The sequence below is a fragment of the Canis aureus genome, chromosome 15, assembly GCF_053574225.1.
Source record: "Canis aureus isolate CA01 chromosome 15, VMU_Caureus_v.1.0, whole genome shotgun sequence".
Classification (NCBI taxonomy): domain Eukaryota; kingdom Metazoa; phylum Chordata; class Mammalia; order Carnivora; family Canidae; genus Canis; species Canis aureus.
The window spans coordinates 32,320,261-32,341,753 of NC_135625.1; the positions used below are offsets into that span (position 1 = coordinate 32,320,261).

The following is a 21,493-nucleotide window of genomic DNA, read 5'->3' on the forward strand; positions in this document are numbered from 1 at the left end:
CTCACCGCAGTCGTTGTTCAGGTCTGCCCAGCCAAGAGCCTATAAGGAAGCCTTTGGATAAGGCTGGAATGCCCCAGCTTGTTCAGACCAAGTACAGTCTTGGGGGAGGGGAGACAGTTCGGGATGAAGAGAGAGAATGTGAACACCCAGAACCCGAGTAGTGGTCATTTCCCTCTGCCTTCCCACAGGACAGGTTCAGATGTGACAGACGTGAAATCCCTAGGAAATATAGAACTAGGGAGGTTAAGAATGAGGAGGTCTGAGGTCCAATGGCCAGGTAAGGCTACTCACTCTGCCACTCACACCCATGAGACCATGGCAAGTTGACTCACCTCACCGTGTGTTTCTTTCTCTATCGAAACAGGTAATCCTATAATAGAATCTAATTTACCAGGTTGCTGTGAAGATTTTGAAGTATTAATCGACATCAGCTATTACTATCAATCAATGTCAGCTATTATTATCAGAGAACACGGTAAAGATCCCAAGCTATAACTAAGAGTCACAGTATTGAGCAAACAGAAGAAGAGATTGCTTTGGGGATATACTGTGTATGTGTGAGCGGATATTGTGACTATGTATGTGATTTGTTTATAACTTTCAGGCATGGTTAGGTTAATATTAGCTCAAGAACTTCTACTAAGCTGCTTCCTAACTTCCACCTGAGATGCTCCTTCAGAAACAGAGCTACTTGGCAGGCAGAAAGGCTCAATAATTTTAAAATCGGAGTTGGTAGAGTGTTTTTTTCCTTATCAGCTTCCCCAGGGGATGAAATCACAGCTGCTCCTAACGTAGCTGGGCTCAAGTTACAGAAGCTGGAACCTAGCTCTTCCTAGCTCTTCTCTGCCCTTCCCACCTGGTATGGCAGGTACCCCATGCCATCTTGATTAAAACTATAGTGGACTTTACTTTCATGATTCTAAATTTCATGCCTGACACAGAGAGAGCTTATGCACTCATCTTTGGATTTATGCCCCCTTTTAGGAAGTACCTTCAGTGCAAGAGTGCCACCTGCCTCTTCTCAGGAATGCACATACCTCTGTCTGCTTCCTTGATCAAGGCAACTGAAACTTTATCCAATAGCTACAATTTTATGCTAAGCAAAGAGGTCAGAGGTCCCCTGGTAATACTGGGAAATGTATGCTCCTAAAGGCCAGGAAGCCTATAATCAAAGGAAAATGTGCAGTAGGAGCAATTAATATTCACTGGAATCATATGGAAAATCGATAAGGAAGAAAATAGTGAGAGAAAGCAGGTATAAAGAAGGCACAGGCTTACGAAAATGTCTACACTATCTCATAGTGTAGAGAGATATGATGTGTATCACCATCTATCTCAAGGGAAAGAAGAAACCTAAGCCTGGATGCTAATTTTTGTACCAGCAAGAATTCTCATCTTCCAGTCCAGAAGCACAGCTCCCATTCTTCATAGCAGAATAACAGCCACAGCAGATATAAGACAGGGTTACATTCCAGGCTTCCAACAATAGAATGATTCTCAACATCTGTGGTCATGACCAGGACAGTTCCAAGAGACCCATCAGTTTTGTGACAAACTTCTGCTTTCAGAGAAAGACATCAGTCTAGGGGACATAGTGCTGCAAACCAAAAGGATTGAGTGTTACACCCTTCACTTATCTAATTATGCAATGATCTGTTTTAATTAACAAGAGCTATCTTTCTTTAAGCCTCCTTTCATTCCCCCACTGTGTGTGCTGGGGGCCTATTGCGAAGGAGAAAAAGGGTGACTGCAGATAAAATATTAAGTGGAGAAGGGCAAGTTATCTGAGGAGTTAGTGCTATAGAAGAAAAATACAGCAGAGAGAAAAACCATTGCTTCTGTATGTTTCCATTTTCTTACCCTCCCTTGTCACATAGACTCGCAAGAGTTAGAACCTTAGTCTCTAAACCCCACCAGTTGATCATTCTTCTTCAACTGATGAACAAGATAGAGTGATTCATAAAACAGAAAACTGAACAATTTAAAGATGCTAATTCTTCACCAATTATAATTAAAGTACCAAAGGGTATTCTTTAGAAATAAAGCAGTTCTCAGGTTCATCTGCAAAAATAAATGGGTAAGTATATTATAGAAGGAAGTTTTGATAAAATAAAAGCAATGAGAGAGCACTAGCCCCATCATATTATTAAAGTTATAATATGTAAACCACAGTGGTACTAGCCCTAGAACTGATAGGTTAATTGAAGTAAATAAACATGCTTAGTAGTAAATCTTGCATAAAACATTATATAAATTTAAATAATAGTATCAATAATCAGTAGGGAAAGATAGGATTGCTCAAAAAATGGTTTTGGTATAATTGGTTAAGTCTTCATAAAGAAACAGGGGAAGCTCTTACTACATATTGCTCTCAAATCCCCACCCATTGAATGTCCCAGTTCTGTCTCAGTTAGCCAGCTCTGTCATCTGGGCTCAGGAACCACTGCCTTCCTTTCTCCTATTCTGGCCTTCTCATCCAGGCTCTCCCCATGTTCTCTGTTGCCCTCAAGCTTCCTGAGATCACAGTTCTGATGGCATCATCATTCCCCACTGTTGGCATCACTCACAGCATGAGCAACACACACCACTCATCCCTGCCCATTCACTTCTAGGCCAAAGCATGATCACAGGCCCTCTTAACCCCTACCGCATGTCCACAACCAGGACATCTTTGAAGATCTGGAGTTATTAACAAAAGAAGCATTCAGTGGTTGCCAGGGGAGGGAGGGATGAAGAGGCAGAGCACAGAGGACTTTCAGGACAGTGAGACTCTTCTGTATGATGCTATAAAGGTGGATATATGTTATTATACTCTTGTCAAAACCCATAAAATGTACTGTTAAAAAATTATTCAAAACTCTTGTTAGAATGGTAAGGAAAACATCATCCAGGATTATTGCAATAACATCAAGACTATCACAACAGGGGAGAGAGGTCAGGCTCAACTCCAAATACAATGAAGTCAGCTGGGGATTTATAGCCAATGAGCAGAGTGAGCAGTCAATGGATGGACAATCACTAAGAGGAGACATTCAGCACACAGGGATTCTTTGTCAAACTGGCTTTACAGGATTTTTTATGAAGATAGGCCATGGTGATCAGATATCAACAGAAGAGGACTTTGCTCAGATATCAAGTGGGATCAGATATCAAGTGTGGGGGGTTCTTAACTAAACTGACTTTGCAGGATTCTTGCCAAGACTGGGGGAATGTAGGCCTGGCAAGGACAGGACAAGGGCCAACATCAAGGCCTGGTCAAGAAGTGGATTTAGAGGAACCTAACTAAAGGATGGTCAAGGAGAGTCTTTGTCAGTACGATGCCAGGAATGAACCCTGATATAAACTATGGACTGGATGATAATTATGTGTAATGTAGATTCATCAGTTTTAACAAAGGTACCACTGTGGTGCAGGATATTGAGAGTGGGGAGTGGTGAGGGTAGAAGGGACAGGAGAGGGTATATGAGAACTCTCTATTCCCTCTACTGTGAACCTAAAACTGCTCTAAAAACTAGTCTCTTAAATTTTTTTCTAAGGAAATAGGAAATTGAATAACTCCTGACTATGTCATAGATAGTAGGACCAGTCCTGGATCCTTTATTAGGCAAGAAGTTTCTAGCCAGATTACCAGCTGTGACACCCACTCAGTCCCTGGGAGATTTAGTCATCTCTGCCATGCCGAACAACAGTGTGCCCACTGTTTCATGCAGGTTCCCTTTGTTTTATCATCTCTCTCCACTTCTCTGTTCTTGTGGACACTATGGATTGGCTACCCAAGAACCACTCAAAACACCCCCTCACTGCTCTAGTAAGGAGATATCAGGGAGAGGATTCTGGAAATGTTTTTAAAGCAATTGACTGAGCTGGTATATCTCCTTTAGTCTATTGCCCTTTTTCCATTCATCCTGCCTGGAATGTGGACATTATGTCCAGTGCAGCTATCTTGTAAACATGAGGATGAAAGCCCAAGGCGATATTAAAGTGAAAAGAGAGAAAGAGGCTGGAATATTGAAGTCATTGTGAACCCTAGATTGCCTATACTCAAAAGTTTTTTTGCCTGAGACAAATCTTTTATTTGCTTATGCCCCTGATAGTTGGGTACTTGTTACTTCTAGCCAAACATAATGTGTATTGATAAACTTCCCTACTCCCCCAAATAAGCAGAAGGGGCAGATAAGCCATCCTACTGCATAAATATCCAACTGTTATGCAAGGGCCTCTCCTTTTTAAAAGTGATTTTAAGGGGCACCTGGGTGGCTCAGTCAGTTGAGCGTCCAACTGTTGATTTCAGCTCTGGTTATGATCTCACACTGGGCATAGATGGAGCCTGCTTTCTCTCTCCCTCTCCTTCTGCCCCTCTTCTCTGCTCACACTCTCTCTCTCTCAAAAAAAAAATTAAATTAAAAAAGTGAAAGTGATTTTATATGGAAAAGCATTATCTCTCTCACAGCACTTCTCACTCATAATTGCAATGATTCCGTCCTCTTCTTCCTCCCCAGGGTACTACTGTTATGTACACAGAGTAGTGGGAAAAGGTATTAATTGTGATAGTATTTATTATGTGATTTCTAGCCCATTAAAAATCCATTCTCAAAATATTTAAGAACAGAAAATGTAAGATATTGCATTTAAGGAGACACTATTGGGTAACCATAGTTTAAAATAGTGGTAATCTGTGTGGGCTCTAGAAGTGATCTTTTTAGCATATAAACTGGTTGATTCACTCCTATAGTCAAAACCCTCCTAGGTTGTATTATTTCCTTGTCCATTGATATTGTGCTGTATCAAATGATTTGCTTTGGCCTGTGGAATATAGCAGGTATAACATGAGCAGATTTGAAACATGTTTGCTGCTTGGCTTTCCCTCTTATCTTTTTGCTATCTGCCAAAAAATACTATACTTGGCAGCTCTGTCTCAAGTTGAAGAGGCAATCAAAGCAGTCAAGAATCCAATCTGTAGCTTGAAGCAGAGCCTCCACAACAGACCCAGGGCTTATGAGTGAAAAATAAAGTTTGTTCTTATAAACCATTGAAAATTCAACCTTGTATGTTATGCAGCATTAGTAATAGCTGACTAATATACTTCCAAAAGTTTTCCAGCTCACTCTGAGTTAAAATGTTAAAAAGTCATCAGAAAAACTTTTTAAAAATCCTCATAAACTGGATCCTTTTACCTCTCTGACTTCATCTTCAACTACTTTCCTCTTTTCTTACTCTGCAGTAGATACCCCAGCCTCTCTGTTCCTCCTCTAACATGTTAGACATGTTTCTACCTTGGGGCTTTGCACTTGGAATTCTTCCTGCCTATAACTTTTTCTCTAAATTCCTGTCTGGCTGATTTGTTAATTTCCCTCAGATTTGTAAGAAATCATCTGTATACTTATCTGACCATCTGATTTTAAACAGTATTTCCCAGTATTCCCTCACTCATTCCTTGCTTTTCTTTTCTATATCTATATGTCCTCTTCCCACCACCTCTTTATTTAGTTCTCTACAGTAGTCCCAGAGGTCTATCTAGAACAGTGCTGGCACATAGTGGGCACTTCATTCTTACTCATAAATTAACAAACATATAAATGAATGAATGGAAATCTCAAAATAAAAATATGTAAATGATAAGAAATTGTTATTTCACAAAATAAATACTAAGTTTTCACTTAATAAATTTAAAAAATATATGGCATCTAATAAAAGAAGAAATCTAGATGGTTAAGGAAAGAAACATAGGTGGCCCTCATTTGTAATTAAAGGATTAGGAATTAAAATTATAGAAAGCTATCCTCCTTTCAAATTAACAAATGTTTTAAAGACAACAACAATACTCCTGTTGGTAAGAATTATCTTTTGCTGGCCCAGGTATTTTCATACACTGTAAGTAGAAATATGTAGAGACTCATTTTTGGGAGAAAGCAATCAAATATCTTTAAAGTCCCCATTTGTGGTTCAGTAATTTCCCTTCTAATAATGTTTCCCAAAGAAGAAATTAATGCTTGAGGCAAGGAATTACATACCAAAAAGTTCTTTCTAGCATTATTCAGAGTGACACAAATTTAGAAACAACCTAAGCAATCAACAATGGGAGAACAGTTCAATGAATCATATAGTGCATCCATAGTTTAATATATGAAATTTGCAAATATTATTTTAATAACATGGGAAATTGCTCACAACATTATGTTAAGTGAAAAAGACAGAATACAAAATTATATACATAGTACAATCCCCATTATATAAAAACAAGAATATACATAAGAGTGGAAAGCCTAGACGGAAAAGAGTTCACAAAAATGTTACCAGTGGTTATCTCTGTGACATAGAATTATGAATTATTTTCACTTTTTTATTTTTCCTGCATTTTCAAGACTTTCTGTGATAACCATATATTGCTATTACAGATACATCTCTTTTAACTTAAAAGGAAATAAGATGCAAATTTGAGACCAAATTTGAGACCAAGTCCACCCACGATATCAGGAATTGATGCTATAGAATGCCAAAGCCTTTCTTGCCCATATTTAAGTGGGAAAACATATTTGAATCCTAAGATGGCGCAAGGGAAGAAAATGGAGGGATCCCTGGGTGGCGCAGCGGTTTGGCGCCTGCCTTTGGCCCAGGGCGCGATCCTGGAGACCCGGGATCGAATCCCACGTCGGGCTCCCAGTGCATGGAGCCTGCTTCTCCCTCTGCCTGTGTCTCTGCCTCTCTTTCTCTCTGTGTGACTATCATAAATAAATTTTAAAAAAATATTTTAAAAAAATTAAAAAAAAAAGAAAATGGAAAGAGAAGAAGAAATAAGGTCTCTATTGGCTTCCATTTTCACACATTTCATATACCACAATTTTTTTCTCTACTAGTTTGTAGTTTCCTCAAGACAGAGACCATATTTTTTCTTTTAGTGTCCCATAGGTCCAACCTAGGCTTGGCACACTGCATGGGGGTGAGGAAACAGAAATATGGGAAGAAAGAAAGGTTTGAGGGGCGGCAGAATGGAGGAATGGAACATATGGGAAGATGGGAGATGATGCCAAAGAGAAATGGAAATAGAAGACACAAAGGAAGAAGGGGCGTAGAATGGAAAGAGAGTAGAGTTGAGAGGATGGTGAAGACAAGTGCTGACGTCACAGTCTGTGAGGACTGGATTCTCGCCCCATCCTCTAGGAAGGTACTGGACTAAATTCACTTCAGAGTGGACCAAAAAAGGGGATGTTCTCACTGGTTCTACATCAGCCCCAGATGATTCCTGAGAAGATCATGACCAGCCCTGCAGAAGTCCTTGACCTTGCAGCCAGGTCTGCTCAGCAGCAGGATCACAATTAGCACCAAGTGACTCACCAGCCACTAGATAATTTGGAAAAACACAGGGATGCCAAAGGCTTACTTTGGGTCACTTGCAGCATCTGAGGCCTATTGTGATCCCACTCAGGTTAACAGAAATGGGGGGAATGGATAAGTGGGTGGTAAGAGACTATAAATAATACAGCTTGGCATAAGAGGTGGGGAAAGTAGGTCATCCCAAAGGCATGTTCAATTTCTCTATTCCCCTGGTGCAAAAAAAGCACATTTTTATCTAGGAAGGGGGGGTGTGTGGAATAATAAAATATGGCTGTTGGTCAAATAGGCTTGACATATCATTCCCTCCCTCAACACCTCTACATGCCCACGTAGTCCCTACCCCGACTCTGATCACTGGGTAACTGAGCCTGGCCTTTGTGTGCTTCGCAGTTCTCTTCTCTAGCTCTCTCCAGTATGCAGATATTTCCTGAGCAAGTAGCCCTGAGCTGAGCTCAACACTCTTCCTCCTTCTTTCCAGTGGCTTTTCAGGGGATTATGACCATGGCATGCTGGATTAGGAGGGTACACATCTTCTCTCTTTCCCAGGGTAGAAGTCCTCCCAGAGACTTAAGGGAGCTTCAGGACAGGGCCCCAACTTCCAAAACTGCTCAGAGAATTTCAGAAATTGCCAAAGAACTGAGGCAAGCTGACCAATGATGCAAACAGAGCTCAAATATTCTGGGGCACTCCATTAGGTAAGCATGTCCTGACTCCAGGGTGATAGGAGACTGCTTAGCAAAACATCACCAATGAGAGAGACCTGGTGAAAACATCCAAGTCATGGTTATTACTGAGGATCAGTCCTTATCTTTGAGCAGAGGTTCAGAAATACATGTGCTATCATTCTCCATTGGAAATGGTGGTCCACACTCTCAACAGCTCGTCAATAGTAACAACAGATGCCTGTTTCTGCCAAGTGTGGTACAGGTGTACCCAGTCTCTCACATAACACAATCCCATATGAGTTCTCTCATGGTGGATTTGTGGGAGTCACTTAACCTGTCTGAGACTGACTCCCTAATCCTGTCTGGTGAATATGAGAATTTGAATTGAGTTTATTTGAGGCATCTAGCATGAAATAGAAACTCAGAAATGGTGGTTGTTGTTATTTACATGCTATTTTAAGTGCTAAAGTTTACAAAGATGGGTAACATATGTCCTGCCTTTAAAATCTATAATGCAAACCTAGAGGTTAAGATGAATACACAGTAACTATCATACAAGATAGGATTATGAGAAAGGTATAAATTTCTGTGTAAATTTAGAAGGAGAACAATCATAAACCCTGGTGATTGGGGTGGAGAGGGAGCCAACAGGAAAGACTTTCTGGAGGAGGGAGATTTCTACAGAGGCAGGTGTATGATGTGAGTGGCCAATTGTTTAGGCAGAAGGAGCAGCAGCAGAGAGACCCCAAGGCAGGAAGACAAGTGCCTGTTGAGAAACATCAAGTCATAAAGTTCAAGTACGGGAGGAGGAGAGATGAGATTAGAAGGATGTTCTGGGGCCAGGCTGTGGAAAGCCCAAATGCAGGCTAAGGAGTTCATACTTAATTCAGTGGTCAGCAGGGAGTCATTGGAGGCTGTTGAGCAGGAGAGTCGCTTTCTTTACAGCTGTGCCAGGCTAAATTAAGCATAAACAGTACTTTATAATTGGAAAGGGGAGGCTCAGAGATAGCTCTTGACTCAGAAACAGGCATAGAGAAAGGTAATGAGAAAACAGGGCTCTGATCAAAGCTGGGAGGTTAATTAAATTTCTAATTATTGTGAAAGGCCATTTAAATACCCTAGTTCACTGGGGATAACTGCTGTGGAAAGGCTTGAAAGAATAATACTCCTCTTAACCCTGGGACAGGTGCAACAAAGGTGGGCGTTTGCTTTTCTGTGGAGGATAAATGTTTAAGGTGCTTAGTAAATGGTAGGTAGACATGCACACGGGGTTGTTCTCTATAAATCCACACCTCCCAAATATCCATGTTTCCTTATACAGTGCTCTACAATATCATGTCAGTGACTTATCAAAAGGAATCTACATGGTAAATTATGGGTCTCTAATTTGACTCCTTATCCATAGGGCAGATGCTGAAATAAGTCATCTTGTTCCATTTTGCTAAGGTTTCCCATTAGTTGTTAAAAATCTATTCCTATTACAAAGTGTTCCATAGTTATTCAAATAAGTAGCAATCTAGCAATCTACTAATAGATCAGTTTGCCGTGGACCACTGGGGGTTACTGGACAACTGTCCATGGACACCACTGGTGGAAGTGGTCCTGAATCCCATCATCACCTTGAGTCACCACTGTGTACACAGCGTAGTAATAATATTGATGTAGAACAATCTATCATCTCATTGTTGTACACGACTTTGTGGTTTAGAGAATATTTTCACAACATCTGTCTCATGGAAGATACAACTTGTATTACCCTTAAGCAGTTGAGAACACTAAAACTCCGAAAGATAAAGAAGTGCACCTGGGGAGTGCCTAAGTGGCTGAGTTGGTTGAGTGACCCACTCTTGATTTCGAGTCATTATCTCGGGGTCCTAGGATGGAGCCCCACATTTGGGCTCTACCCTCAGTGTGGAGTCTGCTGGAGATTATCTCCCTCTGTTCCTCCCCTGTTCATGCTCTCTCTCTTTTTCACTCTCCGTCTCTAAAATAAAAATAAATACAATCTTGAAAAAAAAAAAGAAAGAAAGAAATGCATCTGGATTTATTCCTGGGGTGCAAAGGTGGTTCAATATTCGCAAATCAATGTGATATACCACATTAATAAAAAAAAGAACCATACAGTGCTTTCTATAGATGCAGAAAAAGCAGTTGACCAAAATATAACAGCCATTCATGTAAAAACCTTCAACGAAGTAGAGTTAAAGGGAACATATCTCAATATAATAAAGGCCATATATGAAAAAGCCACAGCTAATATTGTCCTCAATAGGGAAAAACTGGAGAGCAGGAGGTCAGGAACAAGACAGGAATGTCCACACTCACCACTTTAACATAGTATTGGAAGTCCTTGCCACAGCAATCAGACAACACAAAGAAATAAAAGACATCCAAATGGGCAAGGAAGAAGCCAAACTTTCACTATTTGCAGATAACATGATATTCTATATAGAAAATCTGAAAACCTCCCCCCAAAATTTCTAGAACTGATACACGAATTCAGTAAAGTCTTAGGCTACAAAATCAACATATAGAAATCTGTTGCATTTCTATATACCAGTAATGAAGCAGCAGAAAGGAACTCAAGGAATCATTGCCATTTACAATTGCACCAAAAATTACAGGATACCTAAATCTAACTAAAGAGGTAAAAGATGTGTACTCTGAAAACTATAAAACACTGATGAAAGAAATTGAAGATGACACAAAGAAAAACATTCCATGCTCATGGGTTGGAAAAAAATATTTTTAAAATGTTGAGGTGCCTGGGTGGCTCAGTCGGTGAAGCATTTGCCTTCAGCTCAGGTCATGATCCCAGGGTCCTTGAGATCAAGCCCTGCCTAGAGCTCTCTGTTCAGCGGGGAGCCTGTTTCTCTCTCTTTCTCTGCCTGCCACTCCATCTGCTTGTGCTCTCTCTCTCCCTCTGTGTGTGTGTGTGTGTGTGTGTGTGTGTGTGTCAAATAAATAAAAATTTTTTTAAAAATGTCTCTATTACTCAAAGCAATCTACACATTTAATGCAATCTGTATCAAAATAGCACCAGCATTTTTCACAGAGCTAGAACAAACAATATCAAAATTTATGTGGAACCACAAAAGACCCTGAATAGCCAAAGCAATCCTGAAAAAGAAAACCAAAGCTGGAGATATCACGGTTCTGGACTTCAAGGTATATTACAAAGCTGTAGTCCTCAAGATGCTATGGTACTGGGGCAAAGACAGACATATTGATTAATGGAACAGAATAGAAACCCAGAAATAGACCCACAAGTATATGATCAACTAATCTTTGACAAAGCAGGAAAGAAATATCCAAAGGAAAAAAAGACATTTTTTGTTGTCTCTTCAACAAATGGTGTTGGGAAAACTGGACAGCAACATGCAAAAGAATGAAACTCCACCACTCTCTCACACCATAAACAAAATAAATTCAAAATGAATCAAAGACCTAAATATGAGACAGGAAAACATTAAAATCCTAGAGAAGAACATAGGCAGCAACCTCTCTGATATTGGCCATAGCAACTTCTTACTAGATATGTCTCCTGAGGCAAGGAAAATAGAAGCAAAAATAAACTATTAGGATTTCATCAGGGATCCCTGGGTGGTGCAGCGGTTTGGCGCCTGCCTTTGGCCCAGGGCGCGATCCTGGAGACCCGGGATCGAATCCCACGTTGGGCTCCCGGTGCATGGAGCCTGCTTCTCTCTCTGCCTATGTCTCTGCCTCTCTCTCTCTCTCTGTGACTATCATAAATAAATAAAGAAAAATTTAAAAAAAAAGGATTTCATCAAATAAAAAGTTTCTGCACAGTGACAAAATCAACAAAATTACAGAATGAGAGAAGATATTTGCAAATAGCATCTGATAAAGGATTAGTATCCAAAATATATAAAGAACTTATAAAATTAAACACCCAAAAAACAGTTTAAAAATGGGCAGAAGATAAGAAAAGACAGTTTTCTAAGGAAGACATACAGATGACCAACAGACACATGAAAAAATGCTCAACATCACTCATTATCAGGAAAATACAAATCAGTACTACAATGAGGTACCACCTCATACTTGTGAGAACAGTTAAAATTAGCAACACAGGAAACAACAGATATTGGTGAGGATGCAGAGAAAGGGGAACCCTCTTACACCATTGGTGGGAATGCAAGCTGGTACAGCCACTGTGGAAATAGTATGGAGTTTCCTCAAAAAATTAAAAATAGAGCTGCCCAATGATTCAGCAATTGCACAATAGGTACTTACCCAAAGGTTACAAAAATACTGATTCAAAGGGGCATGTGTACCCTGATGTTTACAGCAGCACTATCAACAAAAGCTAAATTATGGAAAGAGCCCAAGTGTCCATCAATGAAGGATGAATGGATAAATAAGATGTAGTATATATGCAATGGAATAGCACTCAGCCATCAAATAGAATGATACCTTGCCATTGGCAACGATGTGGATAAAACTAGAGTGTATTATGATAAGCAAAATAAGTCAGGCAGAGAAAGAAAATACTGTATGATGTCACTCATATGTGGAATTTAAGAAACAAAACAAACAAACATAGGTGAAATAAAGAGAAGCAAACCAAGAAACAGACTCTTAACTACAGAAAACAACTTGATGGTTCTTAGAGGGGAGGTGGGTGGAGGGATAGGTTAAATGAGTGATGGGGAATTAAGGAGGGCACTTGTGATGAGGACTGGGTATTATATTTAAGTGATGAATTACTAAATTCCACACCTGAAACTAATATTGCATTATATGTAAACTAGCTGAAATCTCAATAAAAACAGTTCTCATTGCAAAGAAAAATGTTTTTTAAAAATCTAAAAAAAAAAAAAAAGTGTGCCCAAATATATACCGTTAATCAGGGAGGTTAGAGCCTAGGTCTTCTAGCTTCCAGTGCAGTGTTCTTTCATCATGTCAGACTGTGTCCAGGTGTAATTTGTGGTGCTTGTCCCCAGGCAACCTGCTGGCAAGAGAAAATGAGCAGGAGAATAAAGTGAAAATGAATATGAATCAGTCTTGGTGGTCATGGTGAGAGGTTAAAGAAGGGAAGAGCCAGGAAGGCTTCTTGGAGGAAATGTATAGTTCTGCTGCTATAACAGAAACCCAAATTTCAAAAAGCTTGAACAAGCCAGAAGTTCTTTCTCCCTTCTGTGTCTCACTGTAAGCATCCAGGGTTGATATGACACAGAGCTCATATGCCAGCTTCATGCTGTTGGGAAACAAGACTCCTCCTCTCCTTGTGGTTTTGCCATCTTAGTACGCATCCAGCCATTCAGCTAGCTCACACCCTGTCCACACCCCAGCCACAGAAAGCAGCAGGGAAACAGCATGCCCTTCCCTTTGAGAATATGATCCATAGGTTTCACAAACCTGCTCATGAATGAATTGCTCATTTGACCAAGCCCTGCTACAAGAAAGACTGGGACATGTGGTCTTTGTTCTGGGTAGCCATATTCTCAACTAAACTTCTTTTACTGTAGAGGAGGAGAGAATGAATGTTGGAGAATAACCTGCAGTCTCAGCTAGAAGTGGGAGGCTTGCCTGGGGCTTAAACAAGGGTAGGAGCCTGGGTGGAAGCACAAGGCCAGCAATGCAGGTGAGAAAGCCTGAGGAGGCTGGACTACGTGATCAAGCGTGGGGAGGTCCCATTCTGGACACAATGAGGAAATGAGTCTCTCAGGATGGCAACTGAAGGAGGGGAAGAAAGTCCGATGTGTTGCCTAGAACAAGATATGTGATAGAATTTGAAAGTCAAACTGAGGGATGTCTGGGTCGCTCAGTGGTTGAATGTCTGCCTTCAGCTCAGGGTGTGATCCCGGGGTCCTGGGATTGAGTCCCATATCAGGCTCTCCACAGGGAGTCTGCTTCTCCCTCTGCCTATGTCTCTGCCTCTCTCTCTGTGTCTCTCATGAATAAATTTAAAAATCTTTTTAAAAAAGTCAAACTGAGTGGTTTGGATTTGAGCTACTATCATTTCTCAGGGAAATAATGTTTAAGGACAATCTGTTGTTCAAGACTGCACAGGGTGAATTAGATGGGATAAAGCTGGGAGCTAGGAAGACCCATTAGGAGGCTCTTCCAACAACCTGTCCATAAATTGATAAAGGCCCTGCCCAAGGTAGAAGTCCTGACTCCAGAGAAGGGGTAGTGTGACAGGTGTATCATGGGAGAATAACAGGGTTTGGTTTATGTTGGGCTGTTCTGTGAAGAGTCACAGTGCCTCAGAAGCTTCTCTCTTGGGAGGCTGCCTCCCACACACGTGTTCTTGAGTGCCCTCCAGGCACCTATTCATCCTTTCTGCCTGTGCCGGCGGTGTGTGATGCCGGAACTGCATTCAACAGCAAATATCTGTTAAATGTAAGCTTCATGAGAGCACAGAGCCTGGCACATAGTAGATACTCCATAAATATCTGTTGAATGAATGACTGAACACATGACTAAATGAGTAAAATGTAGCCACAGAACACATTGGGGCCTGCACCCAACAGAGGCCATTAAATTCTTCTGGGAAAAGACGGTTATCACATGTGCAAGATTTTACACAGAAAAGAGACTTAGATGGAGTGTTTCCTGCAAACTGTCATAGCAACAGTGGCAATTTTTGACACTGTAGAGTGAGTGGGACATTAAAATATTCTCTTTGCCAAACTATTTCTTCGGATCAAACCTATAGAAGAAATAGCATATCCCAACCATGCCTGGTTATATATATTCTCATCCTTGTTTCCTTTCAGTTACATGCCTGGATTTTCTGAACTAGCTAGATGTGGGTAGTTCCAGTTCAACCATTATTTCTGGCTCTTTTTTCTATATTCCAACTTCTATTCCATGAATGAATGAAAAGGAGGTTGCCTTGACAACACTCACCTCTCTAATTAAGCCTTGAGTGCTCCATTGAGATAAAAGCCCACAGAGTCCCCAGATTCAGGACCTCAGACAACGCACAGCCACCGAGAGGCTAAGCGGAGAGGTGCCACTCTAGATAAAAGCCGGAGAAACACTTCTTCCTCATCACCTTCCATTCCAGCTCCTGCTGCCACTCACACAGGCGGGTGAGCGCTGGATGCAATCCTGCAAACAGGAACTACATTAAGAGGCTCTTTTGAAAGGGGCCCATGAGCTGCTGTTTTCCAGGTAATGAAGACACTGCATGATTAGGTGATAGACTCCTCAGATCCTTTTTGTGCCACTTCACCTGGGCAGTATCTTTCTGAAGGAGCCAGAGAGCCATAATTTCAGAAGTCTTGGATGTTCTGTTCTGGCCCAAGACAGAAGATGAGAGTTCCCATCAGAGCCACATGTCCACCCCAGGCTTTGAATGCGAGGTGGTAACTAAAACACTGGAATGAGGGACGCCTGGGTGGCTCAGGGGTTGAGCATCTGCCTTTGGCTCAGGTTGTGATCCCGGGGTCCCGGGATTGATTCCTGCATCGGGCTCCCTGCGTGGAGCCTGCTTCTCCCTCTGCCTGTGTCTCTGCCTCTCTCTGTGCCTATCATGAATAAATAAATAAGATATATAAAAAATAAAATACCGGGATGAAAAGCCCAAACCAAACCCTAATCTTACATTTCTAATAAATCCAGAGGATAAGCCTAAATAAAATCTGTGTATTTACTAAAACAATTACACCAGAATAATGCTGAATGAAAATAATCTCTGAGCCATGGAAGCCCGGGTGGCTCAGCAGTTTAGCGCCACCTTTAGCCCAGGTCCTGATCCTGGGGACCTGTGATCGAGTCCCATGTGGCGTTCCCTGCATGGAGCCTGCTTCTCCCTCTGCCTGTGTCTCTGCCTCTCTCTCTCTCTCTCTCTCTCTCTCTCTCTGTGTGTGTGTGTGTGTGTGTGTCTCTCATGAATAAATAATTAAAATCTTTAAAAAATATATTCTTTGAGCCAAACTAATATTTTATTATTTATTCCAATAGTCCCAAGACCTGAAAGGAGGAGCCGTAGTACAAGCATTGCCAAAATCTCCTAGAGTGGCAATACCTCTTTCAAGCAGCACTGAATTTGGGGGGAGTGACATTTTTAAAATACTATCATTGTTATTATGAAGACATTTATTCTGCAATTTTCATATCCCAAACCCTACACCTTAAGCACTTCTCATGCATGATTTAGTCTGATCCTCATAACTACTAGGTTGTCTTTTATTCCATATTACAGATGAAGAATAGTTAGGAGGCCTGTGTAGACCTCTCAGATCCTATAGCTGGCCAGGCAGGGATTTGAACCCAAGGTTATAATTTTATCTTTATGCCTAACCTCTCTGAAGTGAAAGGAAGACAAAGACAGAGACAAGGAAGAAGAGCAGGAGGAAGGGTGGGGGGGGTGGCAAAGAGAATAAGAAAAGAAAGAAAGAAAGAAAGAAAGAAAGAAAGAAAGAAAGAAAGAAAGAAAGAAAGAAGAAAGAAAAAAGAAAGAAAGAAAGAAAGAAAGAAAGAAAGAAAGAAAGAAAGAAAGAAAGAAAGAAAGGAGGGAAGAAAGAAAGGAGGGAAGAAAGGAGGGAAGGAAGGAGGAGGGAGGGAGGAAGGGGAGAGAGGGAGGAAGGGGAGAGAGAGAGAAAGGAGAGGAGGAAGAAAGGAAAAGAGAGAAAAGGGGAGTAGGATGGAAATTCAGCCAGATGCCAGTTTTGAAATCTAAGTTGCTCATCTCATGAGCCAATGACCTGGCCAATGCAGAAGCAAGATGGACGCATCTCGCTCCGTACTACTGGCACAGATAGTTTGGAGACCTTGATTTCAAAGGCCTCATTGATACAAACCTCCTACATTCACTTGCTTTTTTTCTTTCTGTCCTAGCCCTTAGGATCCTACTGGATTAAGCCTCACAAGGGATACCCCTTTGCCTCCCAATATTCTAAACCAAAGTGCTTTTAATTCTTACTTTGGAGTTAAGAATGAAAAGAGGAGGTACCTGTGGGCCCACAGGAGGGTGAAGCAGGCAGGGTACCTAAGAAGGTGAATCTTGTAGATCCATGGTACATCTGCTTTTATGCTTATATTTTGTAACATTTATTTTTCCCCAAGTGTTTTGCAGATAGGTCCTACCCTGGAAAGTTCCAGCAGCTATTAGAGGGTGGTAGACAACAAAAAAAGTATCTCAACAGTAAAAGAATAATATCTGAACCTAGACCAACTCTCACCTAGAAATACAGGCCTAGGGAACTTACAAACTGGTTTGGCCTCATGGCCAAAAAATCTTAGGGAAGAAAACCTAAAATTCTTCATACTTCCCAACTTGCAAAATAAGAAGACAAAGGAAAGAGATACCATTTTTTCAAAAAGTGTCATTAATGGAATACCTAATATGTTTGAAAGAACTGAGAGATTTGCAGCTAGAAGAGAGTCCAAGCTTGACTTAGGGTAAATCACAGATTATTCAGGGCACACATACATGCACACACATGTACACTCGAGCTAATTGTGAACTCCAGGAAAACAGAAAAATTGTGCAGCAAGGGAAAGCAGTCACAGTTAACCACAGGGCTCAGTTGTGTGAAGCACTTATATATTCATAAATTGATGACTATCATAGCAATCAAAATGACAATATAACCATATTGCAAGAATGTGAGGTCCGTGTGTGTGTGTGTGTGTGTGTGTGTGTGTGTGTGTCTTCATAGCAAATCAGTTTGTAGAGGTAAGAAGTCTGGATAAATTAAGTAGCAACACAAGCATATTATGTACAGATTTGGAGGTTAAAGGGCACTTGGGTGACTCAGTCAGTTAAGCATCTGCCTTCTGCTCAGGTCATGATCCTGGGGTTCTGGGATCATGCCCTGCATCAGGCTCCCTGCTCAGGGGGGAGCCTGCTTCTCCCTCTCTCTCTGCTCTTCCCTCTCACCCTCCCCTCATGCTCACTTACTCTCCCTCTCTCTTTCTCAAATAAATGGATAAAATCGTTTTTTAAAAAGATGTGGAAGTTAATACTCAAAAATTCATCAGAAGTGTTAAAAATGGCTGCTTCTGAGGAATGGAATATTTTAGGGGCTGATGTTTTTCCTAACAAACTATGGAAGATAATTTGACTTTTTAAACTATGTGCATATATAGCTTTGCTGGAAGAAAAAAAAAGGAATTTAAAGAAATCATTCACATACAATGATGGTATACCAAATCAAGAGCTCAACGAATACGAGCTATTCTTATTAACCATGAATGCTGATATCTTTAAAATGGGACCAATGAAGAGAGACTTCATTACTCAAAGTGTTACAATCTCATGACAGAGCTCTCTAAAAAGCCCACATCCTGTGAGAAAAACTTCTCTCTGCCATACCCCATGTAAAGCCCTAAGAACACAGCAGTGAAGATACCAGACCCAGTTATTTGGGTCATGGGGTTCAGCCATGTGGAGAAGATGGAGGAATCAAGAGGTGCCTACTTAGTGCTGTGCTGGGGGCACAACCTTTAGACAGAGACAAGGTGTAATGGGGGAAAGGTCTGTGCTCAGATATGGGGTTGGTCAGAGAGAGCTCCCTGGGGAAGGGGTCACTTTGGAGACCAAGCCCAGAAATTGTATCCATCTTTTCATCAAGGCTCCATGCCAATCTCTTTAGCCAAGGGTTGTGACAAAACATAAAAGGTGATAAATACTCTCTCTCAGTATTTTATGCCCCTCAGTCAAGGAGTTTACCAAGTCCCAAGATTGAATGCCTTTACTAGGGATAAACTGGAGATAAGTAGGGCCAATGAAATCATAGCCAGAGGAAATGTTCAAACTAAAAAGGTTCTGGACATAAATGATTCCCTGACACTCAGAAGTACCACCCAAACAAATTAGCCTACCCAGCACTAAGCCAATGTTATTGGGATTCAGGGATTTGCCCACTTCCAGCAGCATGGTTCCCATGTCATTACTTAAGAAGAGGTTCATTCATCAAAATCCAAATAACTCATTGGTAAAATACCCCAGACTGCATCAGGTATGAGCTCCAGACTACATACACAAGAGCCACTGGCTAGTTTTCCTAACACTCCCCAAGTCACAGGGACCAGCTTCCAAGCAAATGCCATATGAGCTTTGGACAAACAAGTTCCTCAGAAAATCCTAGAAAATCCCCAACAGTGCATGTGCTATGTAGTTGGTACACAAAGGGAGACCCTTACAAGTGATTGGAAATTGTGACCTAATAACTGAGAGGTGAACCATGGTATATCCATGATCATTTGAATCGTGAAGGTGATCGATATTTTCCCACTCGGTTATAAAAGGTTTGCACGACCAACATGTACTAAAATCTCCTTTTTCTGATTTTTTTCCAAACAAAATCTCATCCTAAATGTCAGAGAGCTTTTTTTAATCTGTATGCTTGCTTGCTCGCTTGTCTGTTTTTAACCAGAGACCAAAACTGATGGAAATATCTGTTTGATTCAGTCCAGAGGATATTTTGGTGTTCAAATTAAATACTTTTCAAAAATATAAAGAACTGGTTCTGGTTCTAACTAGTTCAAAAAGTGGCTTGTTTTATTTTTAAAAATACACATTTGGTTCTTGGTTTCTAAGTTCAGTTTTTTAAACTGTAATTTGGGAGCTGAGCACTTGGTTTAGTTTTTTTCTGGGTTTTGGCACCAAGTTTGGTTTGCGTCCTGGCTCTCGACTCCTGTTCACTGGCACTGACAGAGGCAGCTTGCTTAGCTTGGTTCTGCAAGTTCTTGGCAATGGGAAGTGGGACAGGTGCTGTGCTCTTAAACTGGCCATGATCAGCCAAGGAGAAGCCCAATCAGGGCACACAAAATGCTGGAGCTGGGAGGGCCAACTGTGGCCAGATAGTCCAGTGCCCACATTTAGAGGAGACTGGCGACAGGGAGACTCACTCAAAGTGGCACCATTAAGCAGTGCAGAGTGGACGCTGGACATCTGACTCTCTGATGCCCCTATACATTGCCAAACCATTTAGAAGGCCCTTCAGATGGTCATGCTTTAGGATAATAAAGGGGATTCCAACAGTAACATTTCAAAGAATTACTTTTCCATCTCAGCCCATGAACTGACATTCTAGGAGCCAAAGCAAAACAATGGAAAGCTGCACCCCAGCCCCTAAACCCCACCACGCATTCCCTGACTGTAGGAGCATTTCCCAGAGTCCTGTGCACTGATTCTGGAAAGTGGTGGGTGGCTAGAGGAGCCAGCAGGTATTTAAAGGACCAAAGGTACTAACTTAGGAATGAGCCTATAAATTCTATCCCATCACCGTTGCCAAGGCGATGCAGGTGGGCCTGGAACTGGCTCTCAGGCAAGACACCCCCACCTCCTCTCTCCACACACATTTCTCTGGCTACACTTGGCTTCTTATGACAGCTTCACTTTTCCTGTATAAGGCAGCTCATTTTATCCAGATTCCAACTACATGCAAGCATTCCGAGGGATGTGGAAAAGACCCCAGGATGACTTGCTCCGAGACCTGGCCTCCCCTCAGAGGTGAGACCCCCTCAAGCCCCTGTCGCCCAGGCCTCGGAGACCCTGACCACTCCGAGGCATGGGCTGCAGGCTCTCCTCTGCCATCATCGTCACATCCCCACCTTCCATTGCTCTTCCACCAGATATAGGCCTGACAACCTAGTGTCCAAAGTGTGTCCCCACCAAAGTCGATGTGAAAAGCACAGGGGCTAGAGTCCACTAGCCCCTTTTTTGAAAAAGTAGAGTGGGATCCCTGGGTGGTGCAGCGGTTTGGCACCTGCGTTTGGCCCGGGGTGTGATCCTGGAGACCCGGGATCAAATCCCACGTCGGGCTCCCAGTGTATGGAGCCTGCTTCTCCCTCTGCCTATGTCTCTGCCTCTCTCTCTCTCTCTCTCTCTCTCTCTGACTATCATAAATAAATAAAAATTAAAAAAAAAAAAAGAAAGAAAAAGTAGAGTGACACAATCATAAAGAAAGGGAAAGCCCAGCTGTGAGACTCCCGTTCTGCTCTCAGAGGGCCAGATGGGAGAAAGAAGGGGTTAACCTACATTTTGACTCTATTCCTGTTTCTTTTTTTCCCCAGAGAGTTCCATGACGTATGTCAAATGCCCCTCCCCCACATCTCTGCACACAGAGACACCTTTTCATTCCTAACACAGCTGCTGTGATTAATGATGACAGCCTGGCCATATGGCACCACTCACTCGGCTCCATCAAGCAGCATCAAGCTCATATTAATGGTATTTACCCTACACTCCTCTGACAGTCAAACTCGGCCACACCAAGAGCCATCCTCTTAACTGGCCTGGGCTTCTAAGGGTGCTCCACCGAAAGTACACACAAGGAAGTAGGATAAATCTAGATGCATTACAGCTTAAAGTCTGGGGCTGGTCCCTCTAAAGATCAGTCCAGACAGATCCCTGGGGACTAAAATAGTACAGGAGAAAGGTCTGTTCTCAACGTCAACCTAATGTTATCATCAACCAGACTGCTGATGCCTAATTCATTACTGATTGTATCAGCTGATGGAGGCTTAGTCAATGATGTCATTTAATCTGATATAATCTCTGTACGTGCTGT

The 21,493-nt window shown here is 41.7% G+C and overlaps 1 protein-coding gene across 8 annotated transcripts in view; it reads right to left on the minus strand.

Moving 5' to 3' along the window:
* The window catches only part of LOC144284463 (uncharacterized), a 208,203-nt gene that overhangs the window by 120,862 nt on the left and 65,848 nt on the right, over positions 1-21,493 (minus strand). Inside the window, exons 7-9 of one of the 8 annotated variants that reach the window (XR_013352872.1) lie at positions 16,927-17,061; positions 14,877-15,080; positions 12,500-12,972 (exon numbers count right to left, since the gene is read on the minus strand). The exons of 4 other annotated variants lie outside the window; for them this stretch is intronic. Coding sequence is in view for 1 of the 4 variants with exons in the window: in XM_077849003.1 (XP_077705129.1) it covers positions 12,893-12,972 (80 nt within the window). In the remaining 3 variants the exon portion in view is untranslated. Of the gene's footprint in view, positions 1-12,499; positions 12,973-14,876; positions 15,081-16,926; positions 17,062-21,493 lie in introns of those variants that run through there. 3 more of the 8 variants (XR_013352869.1, XR_013352868.1, XM_077849003.1) reach the window with 3 other exon arrangements.